The sequence below is a fragment of the Salvelinus alpinus genome, chromosome 21 (genome assembly GCF_045679555.1).
Source record: "Salvelinus alpinus chromosome 21, SLU_Salpinus.1, whole genome shotgun sequence".
Taxonomy (NCBI): Eukaryota; Metazoa; Chordata; class Actinopteri; order Salmoniformes; family Salmonidae; genus Salvelinus; species Salvelinus alpinus.
In genome coordinates, this window is record NC_092106.1 from 19,111,529 (window position 1) to 19,130,673 (window position 19,145).

Below are 19,145 nucleotides of genomic sequence, written 5' to 3' on the forward strand. Positions count from 1 at the left end.
AGGTATTCCAAATGTTTTGTACATTCAGTGTATACCGTTTCATCCATTCATGCCTTTCTTGCTTGTCCAAGTTTCCCAGACATGTTATAGTGAAGAGAGAAGGAGGGAGGGAGAGAGGGAGGGGTGGGGGCACATGAAGTAGGGATTAAGGTGAAGGAAATGAGGGGGTATAAGAGGAGAAAGGAACTTTAGCTACTCTGCTGAGCTGAAGTTTCGCTGTCATGCCAAACCAGCCCTGCGATCGCAATTCCCCAAACTATTATTATTAAAATACTCACTTCCAGGGAAGAGAGAAAAAGAGAGAGAGAGGAGTGGACGAGAGAGAGAGAGAGAGAGAGAGAGAGAGAGAGACTTTAACCATTTGCACATTGTTACAACACTTCTGTATATAGAAATATGACATTTGAAATGTCTTTATTCTTTTGGAACTCTTGTGAGTGTAATGTTTACTGTTAATTTTGTATTGTTTATTATCTATTTCACTTGCCTTGGCAATGTAAACATATGCCAACATGCCATGCCAGTAAAGCCCCTTCAACTGGGAGAGAGAGAGAGAAAGAGAGAAAGAGAGAAAGAGAGAAAGAGAAAGAGAGAAAGAGAGAGAGAGAGAGAGAGAGAGAGAGAGGAGAGAGAGAGAGAAAAGAGAGAGAGAGAAGAGAGAGAAGAGAGAGAGAGAAGAGAGAGAAGAGAGAGAGAGAGAGAGAGCGCGCGAGAGAGAGAGAGAGAGAGAGAGCGTGAGAGAGAGAGGAGAGAGAGAGCGAGGAGAGAGAGAGAGAGGAGAGAGAGAGCGCGAGAGAGAGAGGAGAGCGAGAAGAGCGAGAGAGAGGAGAGAGAGAGAGAGAGAAAGACACAAAACCAAATGTCTATCTGGCCCAACACTTCACCCTGGACAGCCTTTACGACCAGGTCCACCTATACAAGGCAGCAGTGCCCACCTTCGTCCGGAACCTAAAGGAACTTGCCCTCAGCCTCAACACCTCACACAGGAACTACAGATCAATAGACACCCCGCCCAGACCAGCGAGACACTCTCCCAGACCTGCGGGACCCACCCACCCCCCCGGACCTACACATGGAGGACCACGCCGAGAGGACCTACACCCAGACCACAGCACCACCAGACACATCCACAACCCAACCAATCTACACCCCCCCAAGTCAACCATGCCCACACCCCATTTAGGCCCCCTCAGACCAGACCTATGGAGATGGACCCACTGGTTGCCCTAGGTTAAAGAGAGCTGGTAGTCCTATCCACCAAACTACGAGGTGTGAAACAGGAAAGGGACTCAGGGGGTATGCTCATTTGGTATAGAGCAGACCTAACTCACTCTATTAAATTAATCAAAACAGGAACATTTTACATTTGGCTGGAAATTCAAAATGAAATTCTCAACAGAGAATTTTTTTTATCCTGTGTGCTACCTATATCCCCCCACTAGAATCCCCATACTTTAATGAAGACAGCTTCTCCATCCTGGAGGGGGAAATCAATCATTTCCAGGCCCATGGACATGTACTAGTCTGTGGCGACCTAAATACGAGAACTGGACAAGAACCTGACACCCTCAGCACACAGGGGGACAAACAACTACCTGGAGGTGAAGCATTCCCTCCCCCATATGCCCCCCTAGACACAACTCCTGCAGCTCTGTCGAATGCTGGGTATGTACATAGTCAATGGTAGGCTTTGAGGGGACTCCTATGGTAGGTACACCTATAGCTCATCTCTTGGCAGTAGTACTGTAGACTACTTTATCACTGACCTCAACCCAGATTCTCTCAGAGCGTTTACAGTCAGCCCACTGACACACCTATCAGACCACAGCAAAATCACAGTCTACTTGAACAGAGCAATACTCAAATCATGAGGCATCAAAGCCAAAGGAACTGAATAATATTAGGAAAAGCTATAGATGGAAGGAAAGTAGTGTGGAAACCTACCAAAAAACAATTAGGCAACAACAAATTCAATCCCTTTTAGACAACTTCCTGGATGAAACGTTTCACTGTAATAATGAAGGTGTAAACTTGGCAGTAGAAAACCTAAACAGTATATTTGACCTCTCAGCTTCCCTATCAAATCTAAACATTTAAAACAGAAAACAGAAGAAAATTAACAACAACGACAAATGGTTTGATGAAGAATGCAAAAAGAAAGAAATTCAGAAACCTATCCAACCAAAAACAGAGACCCAGAAAACCTGAGCGTACGCCTTCACTATGGTGAATCACTAAAACAATACAGAAAAAATAAGGAATAGCACGTCAGAAATCAGTTCAATGTAATTAAAGAATCCATAGAATCTAACCTCTTCTGAGAAAATTGGAAAACTCTAAACAAACAACACGAAGAGTTATCTATCTAAAACAGAGATGTATAGGTAAAGCACTTCTCCAATCTTTTTGGACCTATAAAAAAAGAACAAACAGCAAAAACATACATGATCAAATACAAATCTTAGAATCAACTATTAAAGACTACCAGAACACACTTGGACTCTCCAATTACATTGAATGAACTACAGGACAAAATACAAACCCTCCAACCCAAAAAGACTTGTGGTGTTGATGGTATCCTCAATGAAATGATAAAATATACAGACCACAAATTCCAATTGGCTAAACTCTTTAACCTCATCCTCAGCTCTGGCATCCTCCGCAATATTTGGAGGACCGATCGCCCCAATCCACAAAAGTGGAGACAAATTTGACCTCAATAACTACCGTGGGACAGGCATCAACAGCAACCTTGGGAAAATTACTCTGAACTATGATTAACAGCAGACTCTTACATTTCCTCAGTGAAAACAATGTACTGAGCAAATGTCAAATTGGCTTTTTACCAAATTACCGTACGACAGACCACGTATTCACCCTGCACACCCTAATTGACAGACAAACAAACAAACAAACAAAACAAAGGCAAAGTCTTCTCATGCTTTGTTGATTTCAAAAAAGTTTTTGACTCAATTTGGCATGAGGGTCGGCTATACAAATTGCTGGAAAGTGGTGTTGGGGGAAAAACATCCAACATTATAAAATCCATGTACACAAACAACAAGTGTGCGGTTAAAATTGGCAAAAAACACACAATTATTTTCACAGGGTCGTGGGCTGAGACAGGGATGCAGTTTAAGCCCCACCATCTTCAACATATATATCAACAAATTGGCATGGGCACTAGCACAGTCTGCAGCACCCGGCCTCACCCTACTAGAATCTGAAATCAAATGTCTACTGTTTGCTGATGATCTGGTGCTTCGGTCCCCAACCAAGGAGGGCCTACAGCGGGACCTATTTATTCTGCACAGACCTGGGCCCTGACAGTAAATCTCAGTAAGACAAAAATAATAGTGTTCCAAAAACGGTCCAGTTGCCAGGACCAAAAATACAAATTCCATCTAGACACCGTTGCCCTAGAGCACACAAAAAACGATACATACTTCGGCCTAAACATCAGCGCCACAGGTAACTTCCACAAAGCTGTGAACGATCTGAGAGACAAGGCAAGAAGGGCCTTGTATGCCATCAAAAGGAACATCAAATTCGACATACCAATTAGGATCAGGCTAAAAATACTTGAATCAGTTATTGAACCCATTGCCTTTTATGGTTGTGAGGTCTGGGGTCCGCTCACCAACCAGGAATTCACCAAAAATGGGACCAAATGGAGACTCTGCATGCAGAATTCTGCAAAAATATCATCAGTGTACAACGTAAAACATCAAATAATGCATGCAGAGCAGAATTAGGCCGACACCAGCTAATTTTCAAAATCCAGAAAAGAGCTGTTAGATTCTACAACTGCCTACAAGGAAGCGATTCCCGAATCTTCCATAACAAAGCCATCACTTACAGAGATGAACCTGGAGAGTCCCCTAAGCAAGCTGGTCCTGGGGCTCTGTTCACAAACCCAAACAGACCCCACAGTCCCAGGACAGCAACACAATTAGACCCACAACCCAACCAAATCATGAGAAAACAAAAATATAATTACTTGACACATTGGAAAGAATTTAGAAAAAAACTGAGCAAGCTAGACTGCTACATTAAACAGAGAGTACACAGTGGCAGAATACCTGACCACTGTGACTGACCCAAACTTAAGGAAAGCTTTGACTATGTACAGACTCAGTCAGCATAGCCTTACTATTGAGACAGGCTGCCATAGGCAGACCTGGCTCTCAAGAGAAGACAGGCTTTGTGCACACTGCCCACAAAATGAGGGGGAAACTCATTTGGTGAGTTTCCCCCTCAGGATGAGCTGCACTTCCTAACCTCCTGCAAAATGTATAATCACATTAGAGACACGTATTTCCCTCAGATTACACAGATCCACAAAGAATTCAAAAACAAACCCAATTTTGAGAAACTCCCATTTCTATTGGGTGAAATACCACAGTGTGCCATCACAGCACCAAGAGTTGTGACCTGTTGCCACAGGCAACCAGTGAGGGCAACCAGTGAAGAACAAACACCATTGTAAATACAACCCACATGTGTATTTTTGTACTTTAACTATTTACATATATTACATTTGAAGCTTCACTTGCTTTGGCAATGTTAACATATGTTTCCAATGCCACTAAAGTCCTTATATATATATATATATATCATTTTGTTTGTGAGTGAGAGAGTGAGAGAGCTAGAAAGTGCCAGACAAAAAGGGGATCCCAGTGGACAAAGTGAAAACAAATTAAAAGAACCCTTATATGCTGCAAAGAAAAAAAACATCACAAGATTTACAAGACATTTGTGGAAAAGCCATCGGACTGAGTCGCAGGTAAAGATGGCGTGCCGGAGCAGGGCCAAGGCATCTCCCATCACCACTCTCTTCTCCTCAGTTTCCCCGCCTGCCTGCTATATTAAGGCTGCTGTTTAGCTGAGGGGAGGTCAAGCCAGCCTGTGTGAAAATGGCTTTTCCCCAAACGACCCATGATGGGGGTTTGTTTTCGGAGACGTCATTTGGGACACTCAGGGGACTGTTTATAAAAATATAGTTGGTAGCAAACTTTACTGAAATTTCTCATGTGTCCAAATGCAAAGCCTACATTTCCCACATGTAGGCCCACTTTATTGATGTGTCAAAGAGCATACAAACGGACAACCTAGTTCACTAGCCCCAACAACCAAACACACACACCGCAATCAGATATATTAGTTTTCAGCAGTACATGTCAGCACGTCAGTATTTACAATGCCTCAGATGGTTGATATGGTGACAGAGAGGAGTATTTTTTAGAGAGTTAGAGATAACGCAAGAGAGAAAGCTATATGAGAGAGTGATGGAAGGAGAGATTGAGAGAACAATAGAGCCATGGTAGAGGGTCTGGATGTGAATGCCTATCTACAAGGCTGATCAATGGGCCCTCCAGAGCATGTCTGTGATCAGCAGGACCAGGCAGGCAATAATGTGATCATGTCCATGTAGTTCAGAGGTAAGCAGCCAGGTCTACACAGCTCAGCACAGCTCAGCATCAGAAAAAACCTCTCAAACATACGTACAGCTCAGAAGTCACTTAACTACCAACGGCATCCTGCAGCACTGCTAACAGGGGAACTGAAAAAGCTAGTACTAAAATGGTGTGTGCGTGTCAGTGTGTGTGATTGTAAACAGAGCGGTGGTACACCCCCCCCCCCCCCCCCAGATGGAGAGGAGAGGAACGAAACAGGACCGGTTGGCCTGGCAGATGCTCCCACATGACCCCTCAGCCAGCAGGAGAGGAAACAGTCAAGACCAGAGACAGCGAGAGAGACAGAGAGAGAGGGATGAGGAAGGGTGCATGAGTGCCTCAATACGCAGTATGTACCATCAACAATCTTTATATGGTGATATTTTGATGTAAGTGCAAATGTACTGGTTGTTCAGGTAACTAAGTTTCTAATGTAAAAAAAACCTAGCTATCCCCTTCCTAATCAGCCCACAATGTCTTACACACGACTGGCAAGACCATGCTTCCTTTAATCAAAGTTACCACTGTTCAACCACATGTTCTACAGCTAGCTAATTAATCAACATCTTTAGAGGCCCACAGTTCCCTGTTCAGCTTCCAAACACAGCCCAAAGTAAAGACTGGTATTTTTGTAACTATTTACAAATGTATTTGGTAAATCATTCCAGTCTTAAAAATATCCTCGATCGAAATGGAGCATAGTAACTTTATGATTATCGTCCAATAACAATGGTGGTTACATTTAAATAACTGGTAGCAACCTCAAGAGCACTTTCATCTAGATTTAACTGGCACAATTCAGCAGTCTCTAAATCAAGAGAATTACATTTTAAAAATCCCATTTTAAAAATCCCAAACAGACAATGCAGTTAAACACATTAAAATATATTAACAATTTACACTTTTCCAAAACACATAAGACAAATAACTTATTTTATTACAATAATTGCATATGCACAATAAAAAAAGACAGCAATTTTAAACAAATACTGTATCTATGTTTATGACAATAGGCTACAGAAACCACCATCTATATCCTTCTCATAAAACAAATACATCCTATATAATGACACATAACTTAATTTGTTCACTTTTCATTCAAGCTCTAAATGTATAAGGGTGATATATTATTGTTGCCTTAGTGGCCTGTGTTCCAGTGTAACTGGCGGTACAGTAGCAAGGCTGCTTGGCGCTCTGTTGGCGCTCTGTTGGCGCTCTGACTCAGGTCATGAGAAAAGTCACTAATTAATTTCCTCACCACGGTTAAACTATGGCAGGCTACGCGTGTCAGCCGAACCCTGAGCCTTCGCTGCCCTATACAGAGACAGCAGACGGGTTTACCAGAGGAGGACAACACACAGCAGAATACAGGGGCTTCCCAATACTAAGCCACACCAAACCTAGTCAGAGTTAAAGACAGTTGGCTACAGTTCCACATCATCACAACAGAGGTTCAACCAACAGTTAGCTAGAGCAACTCCCACTCAGGCTACAATAGAGGGAGTGAGAAACACACTGGGGGCTTGGTAACTATAATGGAGGCCTGTCTTTCTATGAAGTAACCCAGTGTAACGAGACAAGGTAACACGTTGTAAAAGTAAAAGCTGTTCTATTGAGAAACACAGAGTGGCCTATGTGGAGCACTACCGGTTGAAGTCACAAGAATTCTCTCAACCCATGTAGAACAGTGAAACTGAGTTCCTTTATTTTAACATTGTCATTTAGAAAATCCAATAACTATGAGTGGCAGTGAAATCCCAATGATAATGGGTATAGTGGACAGAGACTGAGCTATTAAGAGTTACATAAAAATGAGTCCCCACAGTGGAGTCAACCAACCACTGACACAGATACATATTCCTTCAACTTTTTGGATCCATAAAATACAGAGAGCACAAATTTGAGTAAATGTCTTGTTCGATTGCTGTGTGGTTTTACTCTGAGATCACCGTTATTGACTCAAGCAGAAGTCAGCAGCCGACTGGGCCTCGAACCACGAGGAGGAAAAACACACAACTACAGTACAGCCCTGGCCTGAATGCCACAAGACACACATTCAAAATAATACTAAAACTATATGTACAAGCTTATACCGTACTTCACACTTTTATTTGATTTTTTGGGGAGAGAGAATTTCCACTTGCACATCCTAAATTGTAGATGAATGTAAATTGTGGTTAAATGTTTCATGAGTATTTTGGGATTTGTAATTTTCAGAGGAAATGGTTTCTCTCCAACTGTGATATTTCTTAACCCAGTGTGATAATAAGTGTGATAATTTGAGAAACAAAAACATTTTACTCATATTTTCAAAGCTCCCCGTTTTAATTTCAGGAACATACATTTTGGTCCCAGTGAGACACCAGAATCATAAAAGAACACCTACTGTGAACGTATTCAGACAACCTAGGGGTCTAGGGGACATATGTACATTTATGGCAACAAAACATAAATCTTCCTTTAGGGCCTCTTCAGTTTCACCCAGTGTATTACATCTGAGACTAAATTGGACTAAAGCAAAATAATGCATTCATTACGGATTTCTACTCTTTTAACAATACTACAATAAGTCAAATATTTACACAGGGAAAAATGTGAGAAAAAATAAATTTTTGCTAGGCTGGTGTTACAAAACATTCAGTTTGGGTTAAACCCAAAACACAATTACCAAACTACCCTACATACTGTGAATTTAAAAGTGGAACTCATGAGGGGAATGTTTTTCAGTGGAAAGGAAGTGACCATTCACAAAAAGGAAGGCAGGAGGAATTACAGAGCCGTCCCAGCCCTTTCTGTTTCTGTTGGGCTAGATTCCTATCAAGGCAAAACTATGCTGCGCCAGTCAAGCTTTACACGTCTTCTCCTCGCTCTCTCAGTGGAGTGGAATAGGGACTGACTGGCACTACAGAGCCAGGCCAGCTTTCTGCCTAGAGTAACTCTGAGAACACAGCACCATACAGAGGATGACACCGGTACTACACGCTGAGAGAGCCCATGGAATATGTACTGCAAGTTTGTTTTTTGTTTTCTAATTTAACCTTTATTTATTAAACTAGGCAAGTCAGTTAAGAACAAATTCTAATTTACAATGACGGCCTAACCCGGCCAAACCCGGACAACGCTGAGCCAATCGTGCGCCACCTTATGGGACTCCAATCACGGCCGGATGTGATGCAGCCTGGAAGTCAGAAGTTTTTCCATTCAATGTCAAATACATATATAATAGGAACATTACATGATACAATAACTTAAAAGGGAAGTTATGATTTTCAGTTATGATTACAAACTGGTAAGATATCAAATAAAATTTTATTTGTAACATGCTTTGTAGACAACAGTTGATGACTAACTGTGAAATGCTTACTTACGGGTCCATTTCCAACAATGCAGAGTTAAATATAAGATACATAAAAATATATATATAAATAGTGACACAAGGAACACACAGTGAATAACAAATTAAAATAACGAGTAAAAATAACATGGCTATACTGTCTGTATATAAGGAGTATAAAATAACATGGCTATACTGTCTGTATATAAGGAGTATAAAATAACATGGCTATACTGTCTGTATATAAGGAGTATAAAATAACATGGCTATACTGTCTGTATATAAGGAGTATAAAATAACATGGCTATACTGTCTGTATATAAGGAGTATAAAATAACATGGCTATACTGTCTGTATATAAGGAGTATAAAATAACATGGCTACAGACGGAGTACAAGTTTGCTTACTTACAAGCCCTTAACCAACAATGCTTTAAGAAAATAAGTGTAAAAAATAGATAAGTAAAAAATGTAAAATAAAAGTAACAAATAATTATACAGCAGCAGTAAAATAACAATAGCGAGGTTATATACAGGGGGCACCGGTACAGTGTCAATGTGCGGGGGCACCGGTTAGTCGCGGTAATATGTACATGTAGGTGGAGTTAAAGTCACTATGCATAGATAATAAACAGAGTAGCAGCAGCGTAAAAGAGGGGTCTGGGTAGCCCTTTCATTAGCTGTTCAGGAGTCTTATGGCTTGGGGGTAGAAGCTGTTAAGAAGCCTTTTGGACCTAGACGTGGCGCTCCGGTACCGCTTGCCGTGCCCGGTAGTAGAGGGGGAATAGGCTTTCTCGTGCCCTATTCATGACTGCCTTAGTGTGTTTGGACCATTATAGTTTGTTGGTGATGTGGACACCAAGGAACTTGAAGCTCTTAACCTGCTCCACTGCAGCCCCGTCGATGAAAATGGGAGCGTGCTCGGCCCTTTTCCCTATAGTTCACAATCATCTCCTTTGTCTTGATCACGTTGAGGGAGCGGATGTTGTCCCGGCACCACAAGGCCAGGTCTCTGACCTCCTCCCTATAGGCTGTTTCATTGTTGTCGGTGATCAGGCCTACCTCTGTTGTGTCATCGGCAAACTTGATGACCGTGTTGGAGTCGTGCCTTTCCACGCAGTCATGAGTAAACAGGGAGTACAGGAGGAGACTGAGCACGCACCCCTGTGGGGCTTCAATGTTGAGAATCAGTGTGGCAGATGTGTTGTTACCTACCCCTACCACCTGGGGGCGGCCCGTCAGGAAGTCCAGGATCCAGTTGCAGAGGGAGGTGTTTAGTTCCAGGGTCCTTAGCTTAGTGATGAGCTTTGAGGGTACTATGGTGTTGACCGCGGAGCTGTAGTCAATGAATAGCATTCTCACATAGGTGTTCCTTTTATCCAGGTGGGAAAGGGAAGTGTGGAGTACAATAGAGATTGCATCATCTGTGGATCTGTTGGGTCTTGGGTTTCTGGAATAATGGTGTTGATGTGAGCCATGACCAGCATTTCAAAGCACTTCATGGCAACAGACGTGAGTGCTAAAGATCTGTAGTCATTTAGGCAGGTTACCTGAGAGTTCTTGGGCACAGGGACTATGGTGGTCCGCTTGAAACATGTTGGTATTACAGACTCCGACAGGGACAGGTTGAAAATGTCAGTGAAGACACTTGCCAGTTGGTCAGCGCTTGCTCGGAGTACACGTCCTGGTAATCTACCTGGCACTGCGGCCTTGTGAATGTTGACCTGTTTATGGCCGTATACAGCTCATTGAGTGGGGTCTTAATGCCAGCATCGGTTTGTGGTGGTATATAGACAGCTACGAAAAATACAGATGAAAACTCTTGGTAAATAGTGTGGTCTACAGCTTATCATTATGATACTCTACATCAGGTGAGCAAAACCTTGAGACTTCCTTAGATTTCGTGCACCAGATGTTAACAAATATACATAGACCGCCACCCCTTGTCTTACCAGAGGCTGCTGTTCTATCCTGCAGAAAAAGCTTAAAACCCACCAGCTGTATGTTATTGATTGTATGTTGGCTAATAGAACAGATGGTAATGGTAGATTACCCTCTCTGCGACGGATCCTTACAAGGCACGGTAACCCCGTCTCTTTCTGCGCGTGACGGGGACGAGGGCCTTGTTGGGTGTCTGAAGTAAATCCTTCCCCTCTGACTCGATGAAGAAAAAGTATTCTTCCAGTATGGGGTGAGTAATCGCTGTCCTGATATCTAGAAGCTCTTTTCGGTCATAACAGACAGTGGCAGAAACATTATGTACAAAATAAGTTACAAATAACGCGAAAAAACATACACAATAGAACAATTGGTTACGGATCGTAAAATGGCAGCCATCTCCTTTGGTGCCATGACAAAGTAAAAATAGGTTTTTAGACGTTTTTGCAAATTTATTAAATAAAAAAACTGAAATAACATTTACAAAAGTATTCAGACCCTTTACTCAGCACATTATTGAAGCACTTTTGGCAGCGATTACAGCATTGAGTCGTCTTGGGTATGACGCTACAAGCTTGGCACACCTCTATTTGGGGAGTTTCTCCCATTCTTCTCTGCAGATCCTCTCAAGCTCTTTCAGGTTGGATGGGGAGCGTTGCTGCAGAGCTATTTTCAGGTCCCTTCAGAGATGTTCGATCGAGTTCAAGTCCAGGCTCTGGGCCACTCAAGGACATTCAGGGACTTGTCCCGAAGCCACTCCTTAGTTGTCTTGGCTGTGTGCTTAGGTTAGTTGTCTTGTTGGAAGGGGAACCATCGCCACAGTCTGAGCACTCTGGAGCAGGTTTTCATCAAGGATCTCTGTTAATTGCTCCGTTCATCTTTGCCTTGATCCTGAATAGTCTCCCAGTCCCTGCCGCTAAAAAACATCCCCACAGCATGATGCTGCCACCATCATTCTTCACCGTAGGGATGGTGCCAGGTTTCCTCCAGACGTGACGCTAGGCCAAAGAGTTCAATCTTGATTTCATCAGACCAGAGAATCTTGTTTCTCATGGTCTGAGAGACGGTCTTTTGGCAAACACCAAGTGTGCTATTATGAGCCTTTTACTGAGGAATGGCTTCCGTCTGGCCACTCTACCACAAAGGCATGATTGGTGGAATGCTGCAGAGATGGTTGTTCTTCTGGAAGGTTCTCCCATCTACACAGAGAAACTCTAGAGCTCTGTCAAAGTGACCATCAGGTTCTTGGACACCTCCCTGATCAAGGCCCTTCTCCCCCGATTGCTCAGTTTGGCCAGGCGGCCAGCTCTAGGAAGAGTCTTGGTGGTTCCAAACTTCTTCCATTTAAGAATGATGGAGGCCACTGTGTTCTTGGGGACCTTCAATGTTGCAGATATTTTTTGGTACACTTCCCCAGATCTGTGCCTCAACACAATCCTGTCTTGGAGCTCTACAGACAATTCCTTCGACCTCATGGTTATGTTTTTGCTCTGACATGCACTGTCAACTGTGGGACCTTATATAGACAGGTGTGTGACTTTCCAAATCATTGCCAATCAATTGAATTTACCCCAGGTGGACTCCAATCAAGTTGTAGAAACATCTCAAGGATGATCAATGGAAACAGGATGCACCTGAGCTCAATTTCGAGACTCATAGCAAAGTGTCTGAATATTTATGTAAATAAGGTATCGTTTAAAAAAATATATATATACATTTGCAAAAATAAAATAAAAACCTGTTTCCGCTTTGTCATTATGGGGTATTGTGTGTAGATTGCTTTAATCCATTTTAGAATAAGGCTGTAAAGTAACAAAACGTGGAAAAAGTCAAGGGGTCTGAATACTTTCAAGGCACTTTCGGTAGGGGTAAATTGACTAGGCAACAGGATAGATAAGACAGTAGCAGCAGTGTATTTGGTGAGTGTAAAAGTGTTTGAATGTGTGGTCAGTTTGCATGTATGTGCATGTTATGTGTGGGTGTATGTAGGGTGTGTGTGTGTGTGTTAGTATATGTGAGTGTGTGGGTAGAGTCCTGTGTGTGTGCATAGAGTCAGTGCAAGAGAGTTAGTGCAAGAAAGGGTCAACGCAGGTTGTCCGGGTAGCCATTTGATTAGCTATTGTTTAGAAGTATTATGGCTTGTGGGTAAAAGCAGTTCAGGGTCTTGTTGGTTCCAGACTTGGTGCATTGGTACCGCTTGCCGTGCGGTAGCAGAGATTGGGTGGCTGGAATCTGAACATTTTTAAGGCCTTCCTGACACCGCCTGGTATAGAGGTCCTAGATGGCAGAGAGCTCGGCCCCAGTGATGTACTGGGCTGTACGCATTACTCTGTAGCACTTTGTGGTCCGATGCCAAGCAGTTGCCATACCAAGCGGTGATGCAGCCAGTTAAGATGCTCTCAATGGTGCAACTGTAGACATTTGAGGATCTTTTTTAGCCTCCTGAGGGGGAAGAGGTGTTGTTGTGCCCTCTTCACGACTGTGTTGGTGTGTTTGGACCATGATAGATCCTTAGTGATGTGTGCACCAAGGAACTTGAAGCTCTCGACCTGCTCCACTACAGCCCCATCAATGTGAATGGGGGCGTGCTCAGCTCTTAGTTTGCTGTAGTTGACGATCAGCTCCTTTGTCTTACTGAAGGTTAAGGAGGTTGTTGTCCTGGCACCACACTGCCAGGTCCCTTATCTCCTCCCTACAGACTGTCTCATCGTTGTCGGTGATCAGACCTACTACCTCCGTGTCGTCGGCAAATTGAATGATAGTGTTTGAGTCGTGCGCGGCCACGCAGTTGTGGGTAAACAGGGATTCCAGGAGGGGACTGAGCACGCACCCCTGAGGGGCCCCAATGTTGAGGCTCAGAGTGGCAGATGTGTTATTGGCTACCCTCACCGCCTGTGGGGCGGCCCGTCAGGAAGTCCAGGATCCAGGTGCAGAGGGAGGTGTTCAGTCCCAGGAACCTTAGCTTAGTGATGAGCTTGGAGGGGACTATGGTGTTGAACATTGAGTTGTAGTCAATGAACAGCATTCTCACATAGGTGTGAATAGAGTGGGTCCAGGGTGTCTGGGATGATGGCGAAGTGAGCCTTCAATGCATTTCATGGCTATAGATGTGAGTGGTACAGGGCGAAAGCCATTTAGACAGGTTGATTTGGTGTTCATGGGCACAGGGACTATGGTGGTCTGCTTGAAACATGTAGGTATTACAGACGTCAGGGAGAGGTTGAAAATGTAGGTGAAGACTAACTACACTGCCTTCGCTTTTCAGTAAGGGACAGATTCATCTGTCACAAGAGAAAAATAAAAATGTGTAGAAGCAACTGTATGACCATCACATACGCTGTAAACCACATCTTCCTTCATCTTTCACTATACAACGTTACTATGCTGAGGTGATTGATACTCATTTCCAGTGTGTGTGTGTGTGTGTGTGTGTGTGTGTGTGTGTGTGTGTGTGTGTGTGTGTGTGTGTGTGTGTGTGTGTGTGTGTGTGTGTGTGTGTGTGTGTGTGTGTGTGTGTGTGTGTGTTACAGAGGTCATCTACAGTAGGCCACTGTGGAGCACACAGCAAGCAAACAACATCAAACCTCATGTTTTACGAAGGGTGACAAAATCAGTGTGTTCTGCACTTCAAAGTGAGCGTTTAAAAAGCTCTAATTATAGAACTTCACAGACAAGCCCTAGGTCAGAGGGTCAAGTCGTAAACGTGTCACGCCTCGCTAGCTTAACGTTAGTTAGTTAGTTATCAACCACTCCGAGGTAATGCTTGCATCCAAAATGGCACGATATTTCCTTTATAGTGCACTACATTTGACCAGGGCCCATAGAGCTCTGGTCAAAAGTAGTGTACTATATAGGGAATAGGGTGTCATTTGGGACATACAGCAAATGCCATCATCGTACGACCGGCGTCCGTTACACTGACTATGTTTTGGCCGGAGGACGATGACTGACAGAAAAGGGCGGTGTGAAGGATTAAAGAACCCTGAAAACCAAAACAAGCTCTGTGTTGGCTTGTAATGGCACAGAGGAAGTATCCCTTTATCAACAGTGAATTAACAGTTTCCCTTTGCACCTTGTTTTGCCCTTTGCTGCAGCCTCTGAACGTGGGCCAGAAACCAGATGGCTGGATGACTGTTGGATCCACAATGAACCACCAAGCACTCTATTTCAGGCCACCAGGAGAAATCAGCACCCTCACTAACAGACTAACACTCATCTGTTGATGTGTCATTGTTTGACCCCAGCTGAAAACACATACGGGCTCATGCAAAAAACACACACACACACACACACAGATGCGAGTGGACACACGGCGGACCAGACTTCACTGACCTCTATTTTCTCTTTTCTTTCTGCATTTTGCTCCTGTTGAATGGAATAGCAGTAGAGTCAGTACAGCATAACTTTTCTCTTTCAATCACAGGAGTGTTTGGACTGAACTCTGTCGGACAGTGACAGAAGCACAGCAGAGCCAGCCCAGTCTTGTCTATAGTCAAACACTGACCCCAAATCAGCCAGACTCAACTACCACAGACAATTAGTCTGATAAAACCATACATAAGACAGTTTAAAACAAACACATTGGTTTAAAGTACATGAAACATCCACTTCCATATCAACAATCAAATATGTACAGTGTATCTATGATGTCTAAGCAGTTGACCAACAGAGCACTCATCCAAGTTCGGTTTGTGTAATCTACTTTAGAAACTAGATCAAAAGCTAAGCTATATGATTGACTTGTGAATAGAAGTTAAAAAAGATTGTCAAATAGTCATTCATATTGTTACATGGACATTATTAGGGACATTGGGTCAATAGAATCAGAGCTCTACTACCCGACGAGCCCCAAAATGATACACGGGGTTGGGCCCGGGTAGGGCTCAGGTATCATTACAATTGATCACTAACATTCTGAAGCTGAGCCTTTTGTTCGTGCTCTGAAGCGCAGTACAGTCATATCTTACTAAGATCATAACATGTTGTCAGAAGTTCTTCAACCTCATCAAATTTGGCAGAAGCAAATCGGGCCTGGGTAGCGCCCTGGGTAGTGCTCCTGCCCGTGCAGGGCTCTAAATTGAATACACTGGCTCAATTAAATAAAATAATTAGAGACATCAGGTTAGCCATTCCTTTGAGGATGCATGGGTGAAGATCATAGGACAAGGGGTTAAAACAGGACTTGAGGAGAATAACTAGCACGACTCCATATTTAAACAGAGAGAGGGGGAAAAAACTGTAGATTTCTATTTTTAAAGCGGCCTGGCAGCTCTGAAGAATGTGAACTTTTCTTAGTTCCTTCCCCAAAATCAATGTGTTGTCAGAGGGGACAATCAGAGGGCAGCTGTTGTGGCTTTTCTGACTGATTCATCATCCCAGATTCAAGCCCGAGAAACAACCTGTTCACAAAACAGACAGAAGATAAACAAAGCAAATAGTGATCAACTTTTAGGGGGAGGGTTTTTTGGGGGGCCGCGCAAACAATTTATGAAAAAAATATAAATATACAGTACCAGTCAAAAGTTTGGACACACCTACTCATTCCAGGGTTTTTCTATATTTCTACATTGTAGAATAAAAGTGATGACATCAAAACTATTAAATAACACAGCTTTGCACACTCTTGGCATTCTCTCAACCAGCTTCATGAGGTTGTCACCTGGAAAGCATTTCAATGAACAGGTGTGCCTTGTTAAAAGTTAATTTGTGGAATTTCTTTCCTTCTTAATGCGTTTCAGACAATCAGTTGTGTTGTGACAAGGTAGGGGTGGTATACAGAAGATAGCCCTATTTGGTAAAAGACCAAGTCCATATAATGGCAAGAACAGCTCAAATAAGCAAAGAGAAACGACAGTCCATCATTACTTTAAGACATGAAGGTCAGTCAACACGGAACATTTCAAGAATTCTGAAAGTTTCTTCAAGTGCAGTCACAAAAACCATCAAGCTCTATGATGTAACTGGCTCTCATGAGGACCGCCACAGGAAAGGAAGACCCAGAGTTACCTCTGCTGCAGAGGATAAGTTCATACTAGCCTCAGAAATTGCAGCCCAAATAAATGCATCACAGAGATCAACTAACAGAAACATCTCAACATCAACTGTTCAGAGGAGACTGTGTGAATCAGGCCTTCATGGTCGAATTTCTGCAAAGAAACCACCACTAAAGGACACCAATAAGAAGAAGAAACTTGCTTGGGCCAAGAAACACGAGCAATGGACATTAGATCGGTGGAAATATATCCTTTGGTCTGATGAGTCCAAATGTAAGATTTTTGGTTCCAACCGCCATGTCTTTGTGAGACGCAGTGAAGTAAAATTATGATCTCCACATGTGTGGTTCCCACTGAGAAGCATGGAGGATGAGGTGTGAAGGTGCTTTGCTGGTGACACTGTCTGTGATTTATTTAGAATTCAAGGCACACTTAATCAGTATGGCTACCACAGCATTCTGCAGCAATACGCCATCCCATCTCGTTTGCACTTAGTGGGACTATCATTTGTTTTTCAACAGAACAATGACCCAAAACACACCTCCAGGCTGTGTAAGGGCTATTTGACCAAGAAGGAGAGTGATGGAGTGCTGCAACAGACGACCTGGCCTCCACAATCACTTGACCTCAAACCAATTGAGATGGTTTGGGATGAGTTGGACCACAGAGTGAAGAAAAAGCAGCCAACAAGTGCTCAGCATATATGTGGGAACTCGTTCAAGACTTCTGGAAAAGCATTCCAGGTGAAGCTGGTTGAGAGAATGCCAAAAGCGTGCAAAGCTGTCATCAAGGCAGAGGGTGGCTACTTTGAAGAATCTAAAATATATTTTGATTTAACACTTTTTTGGTTACTACATGATTCCATATGTGTTATTTCATAGTTTTGATGTCTTCACTATTATTCTACTAGGTAGAAAATAGTAAAATAGAGAAAAACTCTTGAATGAGTAGGTGTGTCCAAACATTTGACTGGTACTGTATATTTATACTTATTTAATAAATTAGCAACAATTTATAAAAACCAACACCACCATTCAAAAGTTTGGGGTCACTTAGAAATGTCCTTGGATTTTGAAAGAAAAGCTAATTTTTTGTCAATTTAAAATAACATAAAAATGATCAGAAATACAGTGTAGACATTGTTGATGTTGTAAATGACTATTGTAGCTGGAAACAGACTTTTAATGGAGTATCTACATAGGCGTACACAGGCCCATTATTAGCAACCATCACTCCTGTGTTCCAATGGCACGTTGTGTTACCTAATCCAAGTTTATCATTTTAAAAGGCTAATTGATCATTAGAAAACCCTTTTGCAATTATGTTAGCACAGCTGAAAACTGTTGTTCTGGTTAAAGAAGCAATAAAACTGGCCTTCTTTAGACTACTTGAGTATCTGGAGCATCAGCATTTGTGGGTACGATTAAAGGCTCAAAATGGCCAGAAACTAAGAACATTCTTCTGAAACTCGTCAGTCTATTCTTGTTCTGAGAAATGAAGGCTATTCCATGCGAGAAATTGCCAAGGAAATTAAGATATTGTTCAACACTGTAAAGTCGTGGCCAAAAGTTGAGAATGACACAAATATAAATGTTCAAAGTTTGCTGCTTCAGTGTCTCTAGATATTTTTGTCAGATGTTACTATGGAATACTGAAGTATAATTACAAGCATTCCATAAGTGTCAAAGGCTTTTATTGACAATTACATGAAGTTGATGCAAAGAGTCAATATTTGCAGTGTTGACACTTCTTTTTCAAGACCTCTGCAATCCGCCCTGGCATGCTGTCAATTAACTTCTGGGCCACATCCTGACTGATGGCAGTCCATTGTTGCATAATCAATGCTTGGAGTTTGTCAGAATTTGTGGGTTTTTGTTTGTCCACCCGCCTCTTGAGGATTGACCACAAGTTCTCAATGGGATTAAGGTCTGGGGAGTTTCCTGGCCATGGACCCAAAATATTGATGTTTTGTTCATCGAGCCACTTAGTTATCACTTTTGCCTTATGGCAAGGTGCTTCATCATGCTGGAAAAGGCATTGTTCGTCACCAAACTGTTCCTGGATGGTTGGGAGAAGTTGCTCTCGGAGGATGTGCCATTCTTCTTTATTCATGGCTGTATTCTTAGGCAAAATTGTGAGTGAGCCCACTCCCTTGGCTGAGAAGAAACCCCACACATTAATGGTCTCAGGATGCTTTACTGTTGGCATGACACAGGACTGATGGTAGCGCTCACCTTGTCTTCTCCGGACAAGCTTTTTCCGGATGCCCCAAACAATCGGAAAGGGGATTCATCAGAGAAATGACTTTATCCCAGTCCTCAGGAGTCCAATCCCTGTACCTTTTGCAGAATATCAGTCTGTCCCTGATGTTTTTCCTGGAGAGAAGTGGCTTCTTTGCTGCCCTTCTTGACACCAGGCCATCCTC

The 19,145-nt window shown here is 42.8% G+C and overlaps 1 protein-coding gene across 8 annotated transcripts in view; it reads right to left on the minus strand.

Moving 5' to 3' along the window:
- The window catches only part of LOC139547962 (BCAS3 microtubule associated cell migration factor-like), a 361,432-nt gene that overhangs the window by 265,604 nt on the left and 76,683 nt on the right, over positions 1-19,145 (minus strand). For 5 of the 8 annotated variants that reach the window (XM_071357197.1, XM_071357200.1, XM_071357196.1 and 2 more), the window contains exon 16: positions 15,060-15,092. The exons of the other annotated variants lie outside the window; for them this stretch is intronic. In XM_071357197.1, the coding sequence (XP_071213298.1) occupies positions 15,060-15,092 (33 nt within the window). The remainder of the gene's footprint in view (positions 1-15,059; positions 15,093-19,145) is intronic. 8 annotated transcript variants of the gene reach the window in all.